Here is a 19,115-nt window from a genome sequence, read left to right on the forward strand (position 1 = left end):
GAGCCTCATGAATAATAGCCTGAAGTGTATGATAACCTCTTTAATTACTTCTCTGCATTCAATTTCTTATCCCCCTCCAAACCATTCTTTTTAAATATATGTGGGGTTTTTTTTAAACTGTAAGCATGACTTACTATATACTAAGGGGGTGTGGAAGAACATTATATATAAAACTATTAGAACTGAGTTTGTTTTTTATTCCAATCCATTCTCACACAGATGCCTTTATCTTCCCAAGTCACAGATCCAATCATGTCATTCCCTAACTCATACTTTAACTGGTTTTCTATGGTTCCTAAGACAGAATACAAATTGTTCCGCCTAGTATTCAAGACCCTTCTCAATCTGATTCCATCCTACCTTTCTAGTCTTATTTCACATGATTCCTTTGCACAGTCTCTGTGTTCCAGCAAAGGTAGAATTATTCCTTCAAACTCAGCATTGCATCTCTTACCTTCATGAAATGTTACATGTTAATCCCTCACAATAAGATGTACTACTTCATCTCTGCCCCCTCTGAATCTTTGTCTTTTTCAAGGCATGGCTCAGATGCCATCTCCCTCAAATCCTTCTTGGATTTCCATAGCTTACTCCCATTCTTGGTTTATTATTAGTGCCTTTTATTTTTATAAATTATCTTTTATTTATGTGTGCATGCTGTATAACTCGAGGAGAATGCAAGTTCCTTAAGAGCATAGACTTTCATTTTTCTCTTTGTGTCCACAACAGGTAACAATATATAGCATTCATTTAAATGTTGGTTAAATGAATCTTACGAGATGAATAATTACTAAGGTAATCCTTGTCCCTTCCTTTTTTCTTCTGAAAACAGTATCATGATGATTTATTCTAAGCTATTTCAGTAGTTCTTTTATACACTGAAACTTCTGTGGTCGATAGCCTTGTAAGTTTGTCAATGTTTTCCTTTAATAGTATGACTTAAGGTTGTTCTCCTTATTTTCACATACTTGAATTTTCCATTTGAAGAATAATTTGTTATCCAAAGTAATCCTGGCATGCAGTTAAAGAAGAAATTCTATGTAAAAAATTGGATCATACAGTTAGAAGCTGAAGAATGATTCATATATGTATCATTCTGAAATTAACATTTATGCATTTATGCTAAGTATAAAACTATTCAACCCATTGAGTAACTATATAGTCTCTTTTAAAAGTTTCTATTTTATTAATGTATATGTATAAATTAATTTAAAAGACCAGTACTGATTGCAATTCACCTGAAATTGTAACTTCTTATTATGGATCTGTCAAAGTTATTCTCTGGGGAAAGGAAATAGGATACCATAGTTTTGATAAAAGATGCTGTTTTTTGTAGTCACCAGAGTGCTACATTTCAGCCAGTTAAAACAACCAAGGTAACTCATCTCTTTTAAGCAAATCCTGTGAGTATATAATCATTTAAGTCTATATGCAGAGAAAGGGAATATCTTTAGAAATTATTTACTTGATTATGGCTTGAGATTAACACATTGTCTTTGTTTTCCTAAATCAGCATTTCCATATTTTGAATGTTCTATTTTGGATGGTTTATTTCTTTAGGGTTTTGATTGGAATTATTTCTTTAACTGTATTTGATTAATGTCCATGAAACACTTATAAATTTAGAAACCAGACATCTGTGACTTCTCAAGGAAATAATGTTCAAAAAGAAAAATGGCTACTCTACATAAAGCAAAAATTTAGTTCATATTCAAAAACAAACATTCAGTTCGTGTAGTTAAGAGTTGAAAATGAACCTTAAGTGTCATCTTGTTCAGTCTCCTACTTTCTAAGAGAAATGTGATCAAAAACACTCATCCCATAATATTAAACATCATCCTCCTGCCTATGACTCAGAGTTTCAGAAAACTATGTCCAGGATTCAATTCAAAATTTAAGAATGTATGTGGTATATGAATGTTATGGAATATTATTGTTCTGTAAGACATGATGAGCAGGATGAATACGGAGACGGTTGGAAAAGACTGATACTGAGTGAAATGAGCAGAATCAGGAGATCAGTATATACTTTAACAACAATACTGTATTAGGGTGTATTCTGATGGAAGTGGATATCTTCAATAAAGAGAAGATCTAATTCAGTTCCAATTGATCAATGATGGACAGAATCAGCTACACCTAGAGAAGGAACACTGGGAAATGAGTGTGAATTGTGTGCATTTTTTGTTTTTCTTCCCAGGTTATTTTTACCTTCTGAATCCAATTCTTCTTTTTTTTTTTTAATTTTTATTTAATAATTACTTTATATTGACACTCGTTTCTGTTCCGATTTTTTTTTTCCCTCCCTCCCTCCACCCCCTCCCCTAGATGGCAAGCAGTCCTTTATATGTTGGATATGTTGCAGTATATCCTAGATACAATATATGTGTGCAGAACCGAACAGTTCTCTTGTTGCATAGGGAGAATTGGTGAATCCAATTCTTCTTGTGCAACAAGAGAACTGTGCGGTTCTGCACACATATATTGTATCTAGGATATACTATAGCATATTTAACATGTATAAGACTGCCTGCCATCTAGGGAGGGGGTGAAGGGAGGAACGGGAAAAGTTGGAACAGAAGTGAGTGCAAGGGATAATGTAAAAAATTACCCATGCATATGTTCTGTCAATAAAAAGTTATAATAATAAAAAAAGAAAGAAAGAAAAATAAATTTAAAAAATTTAAGAATTTAAATAAATCTTCTAATTTTGAGAACAAAATAATATCATTGGCTAAATCAGAGATTTGAGCAGAGAATGAGCAGATCATAGATTATGGGCTGGAAGGGACATTGGAGGTCATCTAGGCCAAACCCCTCATTTTACTAACAAGGAAACTAAAACCTGGGTTGGTAACATTCAACATCATATTCATAATAAGTGGCAGAGCCACAATTGAAATAAAGGCCCTTTGATTTGAAATCCAGGGCTATCTTTGGTTCCTTCTAATTCTTGTATTCTAACTATATTTTAAGATTCTGTCAGCTCTAATATTCTTTGTTCTAAGATCCCTTACAAATCAGATATATCTCTTTTTAATGTTTGAGAATTTCTTATTTAGCAATAGTGGTTTTGACAATAGGAGGCAGTATTACTTGGTATATTTTGAACCATGGTGAACTCAGCTAATTCCTTTCAATTTGAAGGGGAAAAAAATGTTGTAGCTTTAACTCTGTATTTTATGATCACACAAAAGCCCAAAGAATAGAAAATGTGATCCTCTGGTTGGGTTCCTGAATAGCCAGGAAACAGGGTGTTTTTAATGTTTCTCTTCAAACACACTTGCTAACATGAGGATTTCTTTTAAAAATACCGTTTTATTTTTTCCAATTGCATATAGAGAAAATTTTTTTCATTTTTAAAAAATTTTGAGTTCCAAACTTTCTCTTTTCCCCTCCCTAAAAAGGTTAGAATTGTAAATCAGTTACATATGTGCAACCATGTAGAACATTTCGATATTAGTCATATTATGAAAGAAGTAACAGACCAAAAGAATTAAAAAAAAAAAAAAACCTCAGAAAAGATAAAGTGAAAATAATGTGCTTCAATCTGCATTCAGATTCTATCAGTTCTTTCTCTGGATGTAGTTAGAATTTTTTATGAGTTTTTTGGAATTGTCTTAGATCATTGTATTGCTAAGAAGAGCCAAGTTATTCATCGTACAATATTGCCACTGTTGTGTATAATGTTCTTCTGGTTCTGCTTACTTCAGTTTGCATTAATTCATGTAATTCTTTCCATGTTTTTCTGAAAGCATCCTGGTCATCATTTCTTACAGTAAAATAGCATTCTATCGAAGTTACATGCCACAACTTATTCAGCCATTCCCCAATTAATGGGCATTCCCTTAATTTGCAGTTCTTTGCCATCACAAAAAGAATTGCTATAATTTTTTTTTTGAAAATGTAGGTCCTTTTCTCTTTTTTTATGATTTCTTTATGAAATAGACCTAGTAGTGGTATTGCTGGATCAGAAGGTATGCATGGTGATTGTCTTTTAGATATAGTTCCAAATTGCTCTCCAGAATGGTTGGATCAGTTATATTGTTTACAATGAAACTAGTTGATCATTGTTTTCTTCTTGGTAACTAAGTGCTGAGCTTCCTTAAATTTTTCAATTATCTAGGTATACTCTTCTTTCTATAATGGTCATTGAGTTTCTTTTGTATTCATATTAATTGAATAAAAAAGCTTTTCTGCTACTTAATCTTTTTTAACATTTATTAGGTTTACAAATAAAACTTAGGAATGCTTGAGGAAGCAGAGCTGCATTTTAATAAAAATACTATAATTTAGGGAAGTAAAATTTAAAAAAAAATAATTCCAACAATACAACTGGAAAGATTCTGAATATCAATTTTACTTACTTTGCATTTTTTTTTAATCTTATTTTAATTGTCAGTTTTATTGCTTAGGTACTTTCTATTTTGTTTTTCCTATTTTGGACTACATTTGAGATTTATTGGTATAGGCAACTTCCAGTGAGGAAACTATTTCTCCCATGTTCTGCACCATAGTTTTAGAGGATTGCCTAAGGCAGCCAGTGGTATTAAATGATTTGTTGAGGTTTTACTCAACTCTCAAGGGAGAAGGTATGATGTGTACCTAAGTTTCTGACTCCAAGGTTTCTTGACTTCTGTCCACTATCCCATGCAAATGCTTTTTGGGAAAAAAATATTGGGAATGGGAAAAGAGTGCAGGTTATAGTTGTGAGGAATAGGAAAGTTTCTGAGTCCTCCAACATTCTTACATAGAAAAAGTTCTTATACCCAAAGGGCTATCAAACTATGCATATCATTTGATCCAGCAGTGTCTCTACTCAGTCTGTATTCCAAAGAGATTATAAAGGAAGGCAAGGGACTCACATGGGCAAAAATGTTTGTGGCAGCCCTTTTTGTAGTGGCAAGAAATTGGAAACTGAGTGGATGTCTGTCAGTTGAAGAATGGCTGAATAAGTTATGGTATATGAATGTTATGGAATATTATTGTTCTATAAGAAACGATCAGCAGGATGATTTCAAAGAGACCTGGAGAGACTTACATGAACTGATGCTAAGTGAAGTGAGAAGAACCATGAAATCATTGTGATAAGGTTTAGAGTGGTTTAGATTCCTGGTGGTCTAGAGGTTAGTGGGTATAAGAGAATTATTAAGAATCCCCATTAAATCAGTTGCATGTTTTAGGAGTGAAAGAATTCACTCATTCCCGAATATTAGTTGCAAAATGAAAGTTTATTGTTAGATAGAAATCAGTTTACCAAAAGACTGATTTCTACAGTGGCAGATCTTTGGAAAATGGAGTTTTGCACTGAGAATGCAAATCTCAGTGGACAGAAAGTCCTGGCAGCTGAGTGAGCTACCAAGGTCCATCTGCAAAGACTTTAGCTGATGGAAGCTTATTATATTGGATGTCTTGATGGGGGTTGGAAAGCCTAAGCAGATCAAAACCAGTGGGGGCTGGGAGTGCCCAAGTTGGCTCAGATCCAGTGGGGGTACTGGGATAAGCCCATATCTCCTATTGGAATTCAAAAGGATGCTTTTTAACCAGGATTTGTGAATCAAAGACTCTGACATGCAGGAAAAACTGACTTGTCTGGGGGAGGATATGCCTCAGCCAGGAGGGGCTGGTAATCTGAAAGGAATCACAGATCAATAGCAAATACAGTTACTTAACGGGACCAAAATCCACTTCAATTGTACACAGCAACAAAATTATATGATGATCATTTCTGATGGATGTGGCTTTTTTCAACAGTGAGATGATTCAGGCCAGTTCCAATGGTCTTGTCATGAAGAGAGCCATCTACACCCAGAGAGAGAACTGGGGGGACTGAGTATGGATCACAACTTAGTATTTTTATTCTTTTTTGTGGTTGTTTGCTTCCATTTTGTTTTCTTTCTCATTTTTTTCCTTTTTGATCTGATTTTTCTTGTGCAACATGATAATTATAGAAATATGTATAGAACAAGTGCACATGTTTAACATATATTGGATTACTTGCTGTCCAGGAAAGTGGGGGGTGGAAAGGAGTGGGAAAACTTGGAACACAAAGTTTTATAAGGGTGAATGTTGGAAATCATCTGTGCATATTTTTTAATTAAAGCTTTTTATTTACAAAACATATGCATGGGTAATTTTTCAATATTGACCTTTGCAAAACTTTCTGTTCCAAATTTTTCCCTCCTCCCCATCTTCTCCTCTAGATGGCAGGTAGTCCGGTACATGTTAAATATGTTAAAATATATGTTAAATCCAATTTATATACACATATTTATACAGTTATCTTTCTGCACAAGAAAAATCAGCTCTAGAAAGAAAAAAAAAAACTTGAGAAGGAAAACAAAATGCAAGCAAACATCAACCAAAAGCATGAAAATGTTGTTGTGGTCCACACTCAGTTCCCACAGGCCTCTCTCTGCGTGTATATGGCTTTCTTCATCACTGAACAATTGGAATCATTTGTTTGAATCATCCATGTCCATCAGAATTGATCATTGTATAATCTTGTTGTTACTGTGTACAATGATCTCCTAATTCTGCTCATTTCTCTTAGCATCAGTTCATGTAGGTTTCTCCCGGCCTCTCTGAAGTCTTCCTGCTGATTGTTTCTTACAGAACAATAATGTTCTATAACATTCATATATCATAATTTATTCAGCCATTCTTCAATTGATGGGCATCCATTCAGTATCCAGTTTTTTGCTACTACAAAAAGGGCTGCCACAAACATTTTTGCACATGTGGGTCCCTTTCCCTCCTTTAAGATCTCTTTGGGATATAAGCCCAGTAGAAGCATTGCTGGGTCAAAGGGTATATGCATATGTTTTGAAAATAAAAAGCTTTAACAGTAATAAAAAAGAAAAAGTTCTGTATCAGAAGGGTATGGAACCTTTTCAGAATGGGTATCATATTGGGCAATTGAGCAGTGGATTTAGGTAAATGACTCTTCAACCAGTTTCTCCTCGATCACTTCATCTTTTTTGTGCCATATCTGTAAAATGGGGTTATTCTTCCCTTACGCAAAAAAGAAAATTGCATGGATTAACTATTCTAAATTGCCTTGAATGCTAAAGCAGAGCAACATATAAACACTAACTTGTTTTTTAATCATTATTCTTGACAGCTGATTTGGTTAGACTTGTTTTGGAGTTTAGGATTCATGCATACCAGCTCATCTATTCTCCAGCTGTTGTTTACCCTAATGTTTTCGGAACTACTAGGCACATGATATTTTTAAAGATTATTTTATGTTGCTATACATTTTGATGGGAAATAATTAAGTGCATAATATTGTTTTAGTTTTAGTCATAACAGATACAGAGAGTGGACCAAAATGCTGATAATACTTCTAAGAAATAGCAGTAGTTATACTAAGTCTGGGGTTAAGTCTTTAAAATTCAAAAAAGACTTTTTTGCTACTATTCTCTCATTTTCCTACTCCTCACTTTGTCCCCCATCTTCCCCTTTAACGTGTCTTCTTGCTATAAGGAATATTTACTGTTGCAGTTGAGGATTGGTGCCACATATAACTAGTAATATGGATATCTTAAAGTAGTTTCTTACTTCCTTATCCAATTGCCCACCTTAGAAGTAGGATCAAAGCCATTGCCTGTACCATTTGTATGAGTATATATTAAATTCTTTTGGCTTCCAAAATTTAGGATCAGTAAGTCAGTTTGGAGCTAATGCAAAGACCTCCTGCACTTGAAAGATTTTGATAGGCAGAAAAGAGAGAAGGCAAGAAAAGATATTTAAATCTCTGAAACCATGCCAGTAATGAGGATTTTAAAGTTTTTTTGCCTTAAGCAGGGGGAAAAAATATCTTGAGGACAGGTTTTTAAAAAGTGAAATAAGCAATATTTTCTTCAATTTGGAGAAACTAACTACAGTATAGTGTTAGAATTTGATTCTTTGGGCAATGGGGAAGGTTCTTGGGGAAGGACAATGACAATCAAAATGATATAAGACAGCTACTGTGGTGGCTTTGGCACAAGATAAATTGGAAAGAAAAGATTTTGCAGTTAGGAGACTAGTTGGAGGCATCGACCCACACTTAACACCATATACCAAGATAAAGTCAAATTGGGTTCATGATCTAGGCAGAAAGAATTAGATTATAAATAAAGTAGAGGAACACAGGATAGTTTACCTCTCAGACCTGTGGAAGAGGAAGGAATTTATGACCAAAGAACTAGAGATCATTACTGATCACAAAATAGAAAGTTTTGATTATACCAAACTGAAAAGTTTTTGTACAAACAAAACTAATCCAGACAAGATTAGAAGGGAAGCAATAAACTGGGAAAATATCTTTACAGTCAAAGATTCTGATAAAGGACTAATTTCCAAAATATACAGAGAATTGACTCTAATTTATAAGAAATCAAGCCATTCTTCAATTGATAAATGGTCAAAGGATATGAACAGACAATTCTCAGATGAAGAAATTTAAACTATTTCTAGCCATATGAAAAGATCCTCCAAGTCATTATTAATCAGAGAAATGCAAATTAAAACAATTCTGAGATACTACTACACACCTGTCAGACTGGCTAGAATGACAGGGAAAGATAATGTGGAATGTTGGAGGGGATGTGGGAAAACAGGGACACTGATACACTATTGGTGGAATTGTGAATACATCCAACTGTTCTGGAGAGAAATTTGGAACTATACTCAAAAAGTTATCAAACTGTGCATACCCTTTGATCCAGCAGTGTTACTATTGGACTTATATCCTAAAGAGATCATAAAGGGACCTGTATGTGCAAGAATGTTTGTGGCAGGTCTCTTTGTAGTGGCCGGAAACTGAGTGGATGCCCATCAGTTGGAGAATGGCTGAATAAATTGTGGTATATGAATATTATGGAATATTATTGCTTGGTAAGAAATGACCAATAGGATGATTTCAGAAAGACTTGGAGTTACATGAACTGATGCTGAGTGAAACAAGCAGGGCCAGGAGATCATTATATACTTCAACAACAATACTATATGATGATCAATTCTGATGGACCTGGCTGTCCTCAGCAATGAGATGAACCAAATTAGTTCCAATGGAGCAGTAATGAACTGAATCAGCTACGCCCAGCAAAAGAACTCTGGGAGATGACTAAGAACCATTACATTGAATTCCCAATCCCTATGTTTTTGCCCACCTGCATTTTTGATTTCCTTCACAGGCTAATTATACAATATTTCAGAGTCCGATTCTTTTTGTACAGCAAAATAACGGTTTGGTCATGTATACTTATTGTGTATCTAATTTATACTTTAATATATTTAACATCTACTGATCATCCTGCCATCTAGGGGAGGAGATGGGGGGAAGGAGAAGAAAAATTGGAACAAAAGGTTTGGCAATTGTCAATGCTGTAAAGATACCCATACATATAATTTGTAAATAAAAGGCTATTAAAATAAAATAAAAAATAAAATAGAAAAAATTTTTTAAAAAAGACTAGTTGGATAATTATTGAAGAGATGTTAAGGATTAGTAGGATAGTCAATACTAGCTAAGGTAGCAGGGTAAGTAGTAAGTGAAATAAACAAGTGAAATTGGGCCTTAAATTTCAAAGATAAAATCTACAAGACTTCATTGTTTCTGGAAACTGGGCCTTAAAGGGTACCACTGTAAGCTAAAATCATATCATGTTTTGTGTGTCAATAGAAACCACAGGTGAATGAAGTTAAAAGTTAAATATTTGTCTCTTTTAGTCAACAATGAATGAGCCAACTTGCAAAAACCAAAACAAAACTTAGGTGAATAAGGAAAATAAGGTAGAAGTAGGCTGCCATGTTTTAATTTTGGGTGACAAGGGGAGGATATTAGTTCCATTTGGTAGGCATAAACAGACCTTGAGATTCTAAAAAATTCATTTTTTTGTATGAAACTCCAAATTCATTTTAGATTTGACTTACAGGAATTACCTTTGACATTTTTAGCAAAATGAACAAGATTATCTTTAGAAGTAAAATGTCTACAAAAATTGTGGTCCACAATTCATTTTGAAGAGGTCACTTTGAAAACTGATAGTTTTTCAAGAAAAATTCAAGTTAACTGAAGTCTGCTCCAATTTGGAAGGAGAAATGTAGGAAGATTTGACTTCACTTTTGCTTCACTTGTAGTTGAATTGTAACCTATGAAGTGTTTATCCTTTAGTTCATTTTGGCTGCTTTGTTTTTGTTCTTTGTTCCCAGGAAACCTGTAGGAAATGTCAGGGACTGTGGAAAGAACATAATGGCATTACCTGTGAACAGTTGGCTGAAAAGGATGACATCAAATATAGAACATCTATGTAAGTACCATCTTTAGTCAAAAGTACAATTTTCTAAACATGTTATTGTGCCACATATTCTTTCAAAACTACATAGATAGTGTATAGTTGGCTAATGCTTACATTGCACTGAATGTGTATAGCTATGGTAGAGTTTTCTTTATGAAATTAAAATGTTAAAACAAAAATCATATTGCTGGGCAAAGGGTCGTTTTGATTTAAGAACGTCATTCTGATTTGGGCTTTTATGTAATAAAATTAAAAGAAGAGCATATCTAGCTGCACTGGTCCTTTACCAACCTTATAATAATGACTAAAGTTTGACTGCAGAGTAAACTTGGAATGTTTATGAACAACAGTTTTTAATAAACACACCAGAACTCATTCATCCAAATGAATGTTGTCATTCAAAGGTTTCACTTTGAATGGACATAATACCTATTCTAACAATTCTGCTTTTACCTAAAATGTTTTTCGCTTTTTCCCCCTTTTGAAATTGTATTTGTGAGTACCAAAGAAATGACATTGCATTTATAACTTGTTTGGACCATAAAAATCCAGTTTGATAGTTCATGAAAATTGATTCTGATCAAATAAATGAGCTTTTTCCTAACTTCTCAGAGAATGTAGATTTATCACAAGAGAAGAGATTCCAAAGAATGTCACTTGGACCCCGAATACAATTCCAGAAGAGTTCTAAACCTTTTTTTAAATAATGCTCTTTTGAAATAGTCTTAATGGGATTACCTTGAAAGGGACAACTCGTTGGATATATTATTTTGAATTATTTTAATAGCAATCATATTACTTTATAATCATACCCAATAGCTGTTTAGCTGAGTCTCTATTTCATTATTTGAAAAACAAGAATTCAGGCTAGATTATTTCTAAGGCAACTTTCAGCTCTAAAATCCTTGCTGCCACTAGGAATACAGATTCTTTTGTTTGGCATTTAAAGCTCTTTACACCTTTTCTTTAATTGGTATCTTCCCAATCTCCCTGAAATATACATATGCAATTAAACACACACACACACACACACACACACACTCCTTGAATTTAAACTCCTTGAGGGTTTTCATTTTTTTTCTTTGTACCCAATTTGTAATATAGTCATAGTAATTAATATATAGGCTATTAGTACATTTTTGTTGATTGATAATGCTATGATTTATAATCTAGATATATTTATATATTTTTGTTATTGTCCATTCACTTCAGTGTCCAGTTCTTCAGTGATCCCATTTGGGATCATGACAAAAATACTTGAGTAGTTAGCTATTTCTTTCTCCAGCTTATTTTAGAAATGAGGAAACTGAGACAAACAGAATTCAGTGATTTGCCCAGCTAGTGTCTACAACTAAATTTGAACTCAGAAAGATAAGTCTTCTTGACTCCAGGTCTGGCAGTTTATATACTGCATTAACTGACTGCCCTCTTACACATTGGTACACACATAATCTGGAAGATTGTGAGTGTTCTGCTCATAATTTGCTCCTTAGCATCAGAGATAGCAGAGACCACTCTGAGACTTAAAAGGAGGAGCTCAGAGGTGTTTAATTACTACTAATATGTTTCTGTTTCTCTCAAGACTAAAGGTTTGGAGTTTACTTGGCAAAGGTACAAAGGGATTTGCTATTTCCTTCTCCACCTCATTTTACAAATGAGAAAACTGAGGCAAACAGGGGTGTCATACAGTTAGTTGCTGTTTGAGTTCACATTTGAACACAGGAAGATAAGTCTTCCTAAATCCAAGCCCAGTACTCTGAGCTGCACCAGATGCCATGAGAAATCTTATAAGTACAGCTGTGTAGAATGGCAAGAATAGTCATCTGCCTTCCTTTTCCTACTTTTTCTTTCTTTCTTTCTTTTTTAATTATAGCTTTTTATTGACAGAACATATGCATAGGTGATTTTTCAACATTGTCCCTTGCACTCACTTCTGTTCCAACTTTTCCCTTCTCTCCCTCCACCCCCTTCCCTAGATGGCAGGCAGTCTCATACATGTTAAACATGTTAAAGTATATCTTAAATACAATATATGTGTACACATCCGTACAGTTCTCTTGTTGAACAAGAAAAATCGGATTCATAAAGGTAAAAATAACCTGGGAAGAAAAACAAAAATGCACTACTTTTTTTCTTTTTTAAAGATAAAATGTCACATATGCTAGTGTTTGACAAGAGAACAGATTGGTAGCATATGAAAAGTCCTTGTGTATGTTGAGTGATCTAGTGGAAAACTGTCTTCTAATTTTTTCTCTCCTCCTATTCTTATATGACATATCTTGAGTGCTCTCCCTAAATTTTGACCTTCAATTAGGATCTTAGGCATGAAATTGTTTAGTTCCCTACTTTATCTCAGAGCAATTCACCCCAGATAAAGCCTTTCATTTCCAAAATGATATTATAGAGCACTTTTTAAAAAAATTATTTATTATTATTAAAACATAATATTTAAAGCTTTTTATTTACAAAATATAGACGTGGGTAATTTTTCAATATTGACCCTTGCAACATCTTCTGTTCCAAATTTTCCTCTTCTTCCCCCCCACCCGTTCCCTAGATAGCAGGTAGTCCAATACATGTTAAATATGTTATATGTTAAATCCAATATATGCATACATATTTATACAGTTATCTTGCTGCACGAGAAAATTCAGATCTAGAAAGAAAAAGAAAAACCTGAGAAGGAAAACAAAATGCAAGCAAACTTCAATCAAAAGTGTGAAAATGCTATGTTGTGGTCCACACTCAGTTTACACAGTCCTCTCTCTGATTTTATATGGCCCTCTTCATCACTGAACAATTGGAACTGGTTTGAATCATCTCATTGTTGAAGAGAGCCATGTCCATCAGAATTGATCATCATATAGTCTTGTTGCAGTGTACAATGAACTCCTGGTTCTACTCACTTCACTTAGCATCAGTTCATTTAAGTCTCTCCAGGCCTCTCTGAAGTCACCCTGCTGATCGTTTCTTATAGAACAATAATATCTCATGACATTCATATACCATAATTTATTCAGTCATTCTCCAATTGATGGGCATCATCAGTTTCCAGTTTCTTGCCACTACAAAAAGGGCTGTCACAAACATTTTTGCACATGTATGTCCTTTTCCCTCCTTTAAGATCTCCCTGGGATTTAAGCCCAGCAAAAACACCGGCTGAGTCAAAGGGTATGCACAGTTTGATAACTTTTTGAATAAAGTTCCAAAAAGAGTACTTGTTTTTTAACCAGATTCTACTATTAATATTTTTTCTGCTATCTTATTTGTTTTGCTCTTCACAAAAAGAGATGAAAATCTAATGTAATGAGAGGACATATTATTTTTTTTAATCTTTAAGGTTTCTGATACAATCTATTCTCCATGGCCATCTTGCCTTAGATCTGTGGTCATTTAACCATGGTCTGCAAGCTATGAAAATATACATACATACATATATAGATATAGATTTTTTTTTAATTTAAAAAACCATTCTAACCACATTGACCTAGATTACCTCCCTTTTCCTTAGATGGTTATACAGATTAATTTGTTCAAGAGAAGTGACAATAAGTCTTCCTTTTGGTAAAGAAAGCCAAAGCACAGCTGGAGTTTTGGGCTTTCTTCCTGTCCCAATTCCTAGGAACAATATCCAATAAGAGGAACCAACTCAAAGCAGAGGAGATTCCTTTTGTTGAGCTATTTTTGTTTGACCTTGTGCACACGACTATAGGAAGTGAGTTTAGATCCTGTTTTATTAATATATTTTGTTTCCATCATTATAATCTTGTAATTATACATATAATATGTATATAAAAACAGCTACATCTTTGTACATTTTGTAAAATTTGTAAACTTTGAAGGTAAGCACTGTGTGATTTTGTTTTCTCACCCTTTTCCCATTAGTGTAGTGCATTGCATCTAACATTTGTTGAATTAATGGTCCAATAAACAAATAAGAGTCTCTATGGTGTTTGTTGCTAGCTGTTACGAAAGATAGAGTATGTATGGTCCCTGTAAAAGGCTACAATCTTGTCTGACTCAGGACACTTACGTATACAAACTGCCAAAGGAGTTGTATAGTATATAAGATCAACCTAAAGGAAAATAAACAGATCTTAGCAGGTTTTTATCTAGATTCTTAATTCAAGATGTAGGACCAGATAAGCAGGTAAAATCACAAATTGCCAGATATGGATGGAACTAATCCAGGGGATAGTAGCTTCAGGTCCTTAAATTCCAGAGGCAGCCATGAACTTTGATAGGGGAAAATTTATATCCTTATTTTCACTCAGCTCAAAATAAAATTTAGCATTTTCTTCGATTATAATTTTGTAAAAATCATTCTGAATATATCTGTAGGTTTTCCCAGTTTGCCAAATGATTTGCTAAAGGTCACACAATTAAATAAGTCAATAAAATTGAGATTCACACCAAGATCTTTCAATATGTGTCCCAGTATACCTTCTCACCATGCCACAGTGCTTCCTTACCTTTTGTTAGAAACCTTCAACTTCACTATATTATTGGACAGGTGTTCATTATTCTCGTGGAGAAAAAAACAAAAACTTCTTTTAAGTGTAAATCAGGTTAATCCTGAGTAGTATGTCTTTAATTCAGAGGCCTATTCCTAAGCTCATTTTAAGTGTGTCCTCCCCCAGTGCTGCATCTATCCTTTTCACACTAATGTCTAAACTCATCCATTGATAGCTCAGTGGAACAAAGCAGCAGATTCGTTTAGCCTTTTAAGCTTTGTTTAAAAGCTTATTTATTCACTATCCCTTCTCTCCGTCATACAAACTAACTGTGGTCTAAGCATTCTATCCATGGGGGAAAAATAAACCAACCCCATTCAACATTATTGTAGTCTGAGTACATGTGTATCTTTCAATTCCAAATGTTAAACACATCTAGAGCAGTTATTATAGGGACAAGCTAGGGTTTGGGAATGAATATGAATTTTCAAATTAGATCATTTTAAATAAGAACTGCTTAAATTTGACAGACTAGGCAAATTGAGTGATGGTTGTAGCCACTCAGTAACCAAAATCACAGATGTGTGTAGCATTATTTAGTTGATGAAAGTAAAATGTTTGTTTTTACTTTGCCTCATCTCCTTGACAATGATTCCTGTTTAACAGAACTGAGAATCTCTGCTCTTTTGTCATTTAAACTAGGTTAAAATTTATTCAGAACCATAGCTCAGTCTTGATTCACTTTGGGAAACTAACACCTTAGATTCAAATGAATAGTGATCAACTTTTTTCTATTATCAACATGTTCAGTTAGTCACCAAACCTTTACTAAGCATTTACCATATGGCAGGCAGTGATCTGAGTGCTGAGGATATAAAAATAGCCCTCCCCTCAAAAACTTTACACTCTAATGTAAGAAACAATCTATAAATGGACAAGTACCTAGAAGATCTAGATAGAATAAGTGGAAGGTAGTCTGAGAGGTAAAAGTGAAGCCATTAGCATCCAGAGACACTAGAAAAAAACCTGCAGTAGATGAGATTGGGGCTGGTTTGGGGTTTTTTTATTTTTGTTTTGGGGTTAAGTGACTTGCCCAGGGTTACACAGCTAGGAGGTGTTAAGTATCTGAGGTTAGATTTGAACTCAGGTTTTCCTGATTTCAAGGCTGATGCTCTATCACTGCACCGTGTGGCAAGCTGTCTGTAGGACTGAATCTTAATGGAAACCTAGGAACTAGAGAAATGAGAAGATGGATAATTCCAAGAAGCATGGAAAGTCATTGTATAGCCAGGGGTCCTCAAACTAAGGCCGCAGGCCAGATGCGGCAGCTGAGGACGTTTATCCCCCTCACCCAGGGCTATGAAGTTTCTTTATTTAAAGGCCCACAAAACAAAGTTTTTGTTTTTACTATAGTCCGGCCCTTCAACAGTCTGAGGGACAATGAACTGGCCCCCTATTTAAAAAGTTTGAGGACCCCTGGTAGACACTAAGACCAGAGATGGATTCACTAAAGTATTATGTTTGAGGAATTAATTACAAAAAGCCAGTAGATCTGAATCACAGAAATTATTGAGAATTGTGGGAGAATAAAATATAAGACTAGAAAAATCGGAAAGAACCAGGATGTGAAGAAATTTAAGTCCCAGAAAGGTTTATATTTGATCCTGGTAATAAATGGGAGCCACTGGTGCTTGAGATGGGAGGTGATACCTGTGATTGGGGACAGGAGAAGGAAATTTAGAGGCAGATCACCTGAATTTTAAGAAAAGTTGGGTTGAAATCGGAAGAAATCTGAGGCAGGGAGACGACCTAAAAGATTAGCTATAGGCTAAAGTTCATTTAAGCAATGCTAGGGAGTTATACTCAGGTTATATGACTGTAAGTAGAAAGCAGGGGACATATATGAGAAATATTAGAAGAAAAATGACAATATTTAGCCAGAATATGTGAGTGAAAAGAAGTAGTTATGGATACTTCAAAGTTATAAGCCTGTGTTACTGGGAGAATTATAGTCTCAGCAATAATAAGGAAGTTCAGATGGTAATGGATTCTGTGAATTTGAAATACCTATGGAATATTCAGTTAGAGATATCCAGAAGAAAGTTGGTAAAGTATGACTGTAGCTTAAGATAGATGAAAATTGGATCTGGAAATCAGCTGCATAGATATGATAAGACTATCTGTTGTAACTAATGATAAAATAGTGTAAAGAGAAAGATGGCCAGGACAAAGGTGTGGGGAGACCCAACCTTAGTGGGTGTGACCTGGATGAAGATCCAGCCTAGCAGACTAAGAACAAACAACGTGATAGGAGGAGAATTAGAATAGAACAGTTTTCTAGAATAAAAATCTAGAGAAAAGAGAGTATCCAGAAGAAGTGATCAATAGCAACCTGACTGCAAAGAGTTGGCAGGAAATGAGAATTAGAAAAAGCCATTAGATTTGGTAATTGCTAACTAGAATACAGTTCCCTGAGAGAGGTCAAACTAAAAAAAAATTAGAAATTAGAGTTGAATCAGAGATTCAGAGTATTTGAGTATTATTTCTTTCTTCCCTTCTGATAATATGAGAATGGGCCAATTATTTTAAACTTTCAGATCCTCAGTTTTTTTATTTGCAAAATGAAGATTTATATCTTTTTTTTAATTTAAATTTTATTTTATTTAATAATAACTTTGTATTGACAGAATCCATGCCAGGGTAATTTTTTTACAACATTATCCCTTGCACTTGCTTATGTTTCGTTTTTTCCCCTCCCTCCCTCCACCCCCCCCCCAAGATGGCAAGCAGTCCTATATATGTTAAATATGTTGCCGTATATCCTAGATACAATACATATTTGCAGAACCGAACAGTTCTCCTGTTGCACAGGGAGAATTGGATTCAGAAGATAAAAATAACTCGGGAAGAAAATCAAAAATGCAAATAGTTCACATTCGTTTCCCAGTATTCCTTCTTTGGGTGTAGCTGTTTCTGTCCATGATTTATCCATTGAAACTCAGGTCTCTTTGTCATAGAAATCCACTTCCATCAGAATACAGAAGATTTATATCTTAAATACTTTCCGTAGAGAGTATTGAAGACCAATATAGTAACGTATATCTTAAAGTGCTACGTTATTATCAATTACTTTTTCTTTAATGGAATTGAAAACACTGCATTCTGGCAGAATTGCCAGATTAAATAACATATGGTAAGTGTTTTGCAAACTTTAAAGTGGTATATAAATGCTAACTATTATTGTTATTGGATAGATCTAGAACTGAAACAAGAGAAAACAGAAATATGCAGCTCTCTACAGAATATTCAGGATCTCAGAATATTGTAGGGCCCCAGGAATACTGTTTATCTTTCGACTGGTCACTGGAGATCATAATAGCTTTGACAAGACAAATGTTGGGGAAGTCAACTGACTTGTCCTTTCTCACCTCTAATTCCAGCCCATATTTACCTTCATCTAAGCAAGGTTTCTTAGCCTTTTTGACTTTGACAGTCTGGTGAAGACCATGGGCACCTTTTTAGAATAATGTTTTTAAATTATAAGATATATTATAAAGGAGATCAATTATATGAAATACAGTTATCAAGAAAAATATTTTAAAACCAAGTTCACCGATCATGAGTTATGAATCCCTGAATTTGAGTGATCACTGTTAATCTGGATTTTTTTTTCTTTTTTACTGTTACCTTTTTTATGAAGCATCAGAAATGACAAATGCTTACTAAAAAGCCAAGAATACTTATTCTGGCTCTTATTATCTTGCCCATTCATTCTAGTGTTTAGGCATCTGAGATGCTTGGATTAGTGGCAGCTTAATTGGCAATAGTATTAGCCAGGTTAGTGTGATATATGACTTTGACATTAGAAAAGCTATGCTTAAGTCTCAAGTGATATCTTGTAACCTTATTACTATGTGAATACCAGTAAGTATACAGGTTGTCATTGTTCTTTTTTATTATTGTATTCTTCTGTGCAACCATTTTCTTTCTTATTTTAGTGAAGAGAAAATGACTGCTGCCCGCATTAGAAAATGCCATAAGTGTGGGACCAGCCTCATAAAATCTGAAGGTTGTAACCGTATGTCCTGCCGCTGTGGTTCTCAAATGTGCTACCTCTGTCGGGCCTCCATCAATGGGTACGACCACTTCTGTCAGCATCCCCGATCACCAGGAGCCCCTTGCCAGGAATGTACAAAATGTTCTCTTTGGACTGACCCCACAGTAAGTAAAAGCAAGCTGACTCTGATGAAGGCATCTTTCTTTGTAAATTGTAAAGGGCAGAAATCTTCAGAGCTATCTTTGAAAGTATTGCACGCTGTCTTCTTTTTAGCAAGACCAGTCTAGTGCCTTTGGAAAGAGATTAACCCTCAGCAGA

The 19,115-nt window shown here is 34.5% G+C and overlaps 1 protein-coding gene across 1 annotated transcript in view; it reads left to right on the forward strand.

Moving 5' to 3' along the window:
- The window catches only part of RNF216 (ring finger protein 216), a 183,274-nt gene that overhangs the window by 143,815 nt on the left and 20,344 nt on the right, over positions 1-19,115 (forward strand). The window contains exons 14-15 of the mRNA XM_051999841.1: positions 10,201-10,298; positions 18,739-18,961. Of these exons, the coding sequence (XP_051855801.1) occupies positions 10,201-10,298; positions 18,739-18,961 (321 nt within the window). The remainder of the gene's footprint in view (positions 1-10,200; positions 10,299-18,738; positions 18,962-19,115) is intronic.

The sequence above is a fragment of the Antechinus flavipes genome, chromosome 1 (assembly GCF_016432865.1).
Source record: "Antechinus flavipes isolate AdamAnt ecotype Samford, QLD, Australia chromosome 1, AdamAnt_v2, whole genome shotgun sequence".
Classification (NCBI taxonomy): Eukaryota; Metazoa; Chordata; class Mammalia; order Dasyuromorphia; family Dasyuridae; genus Antechinus; species Antechinus flavipes.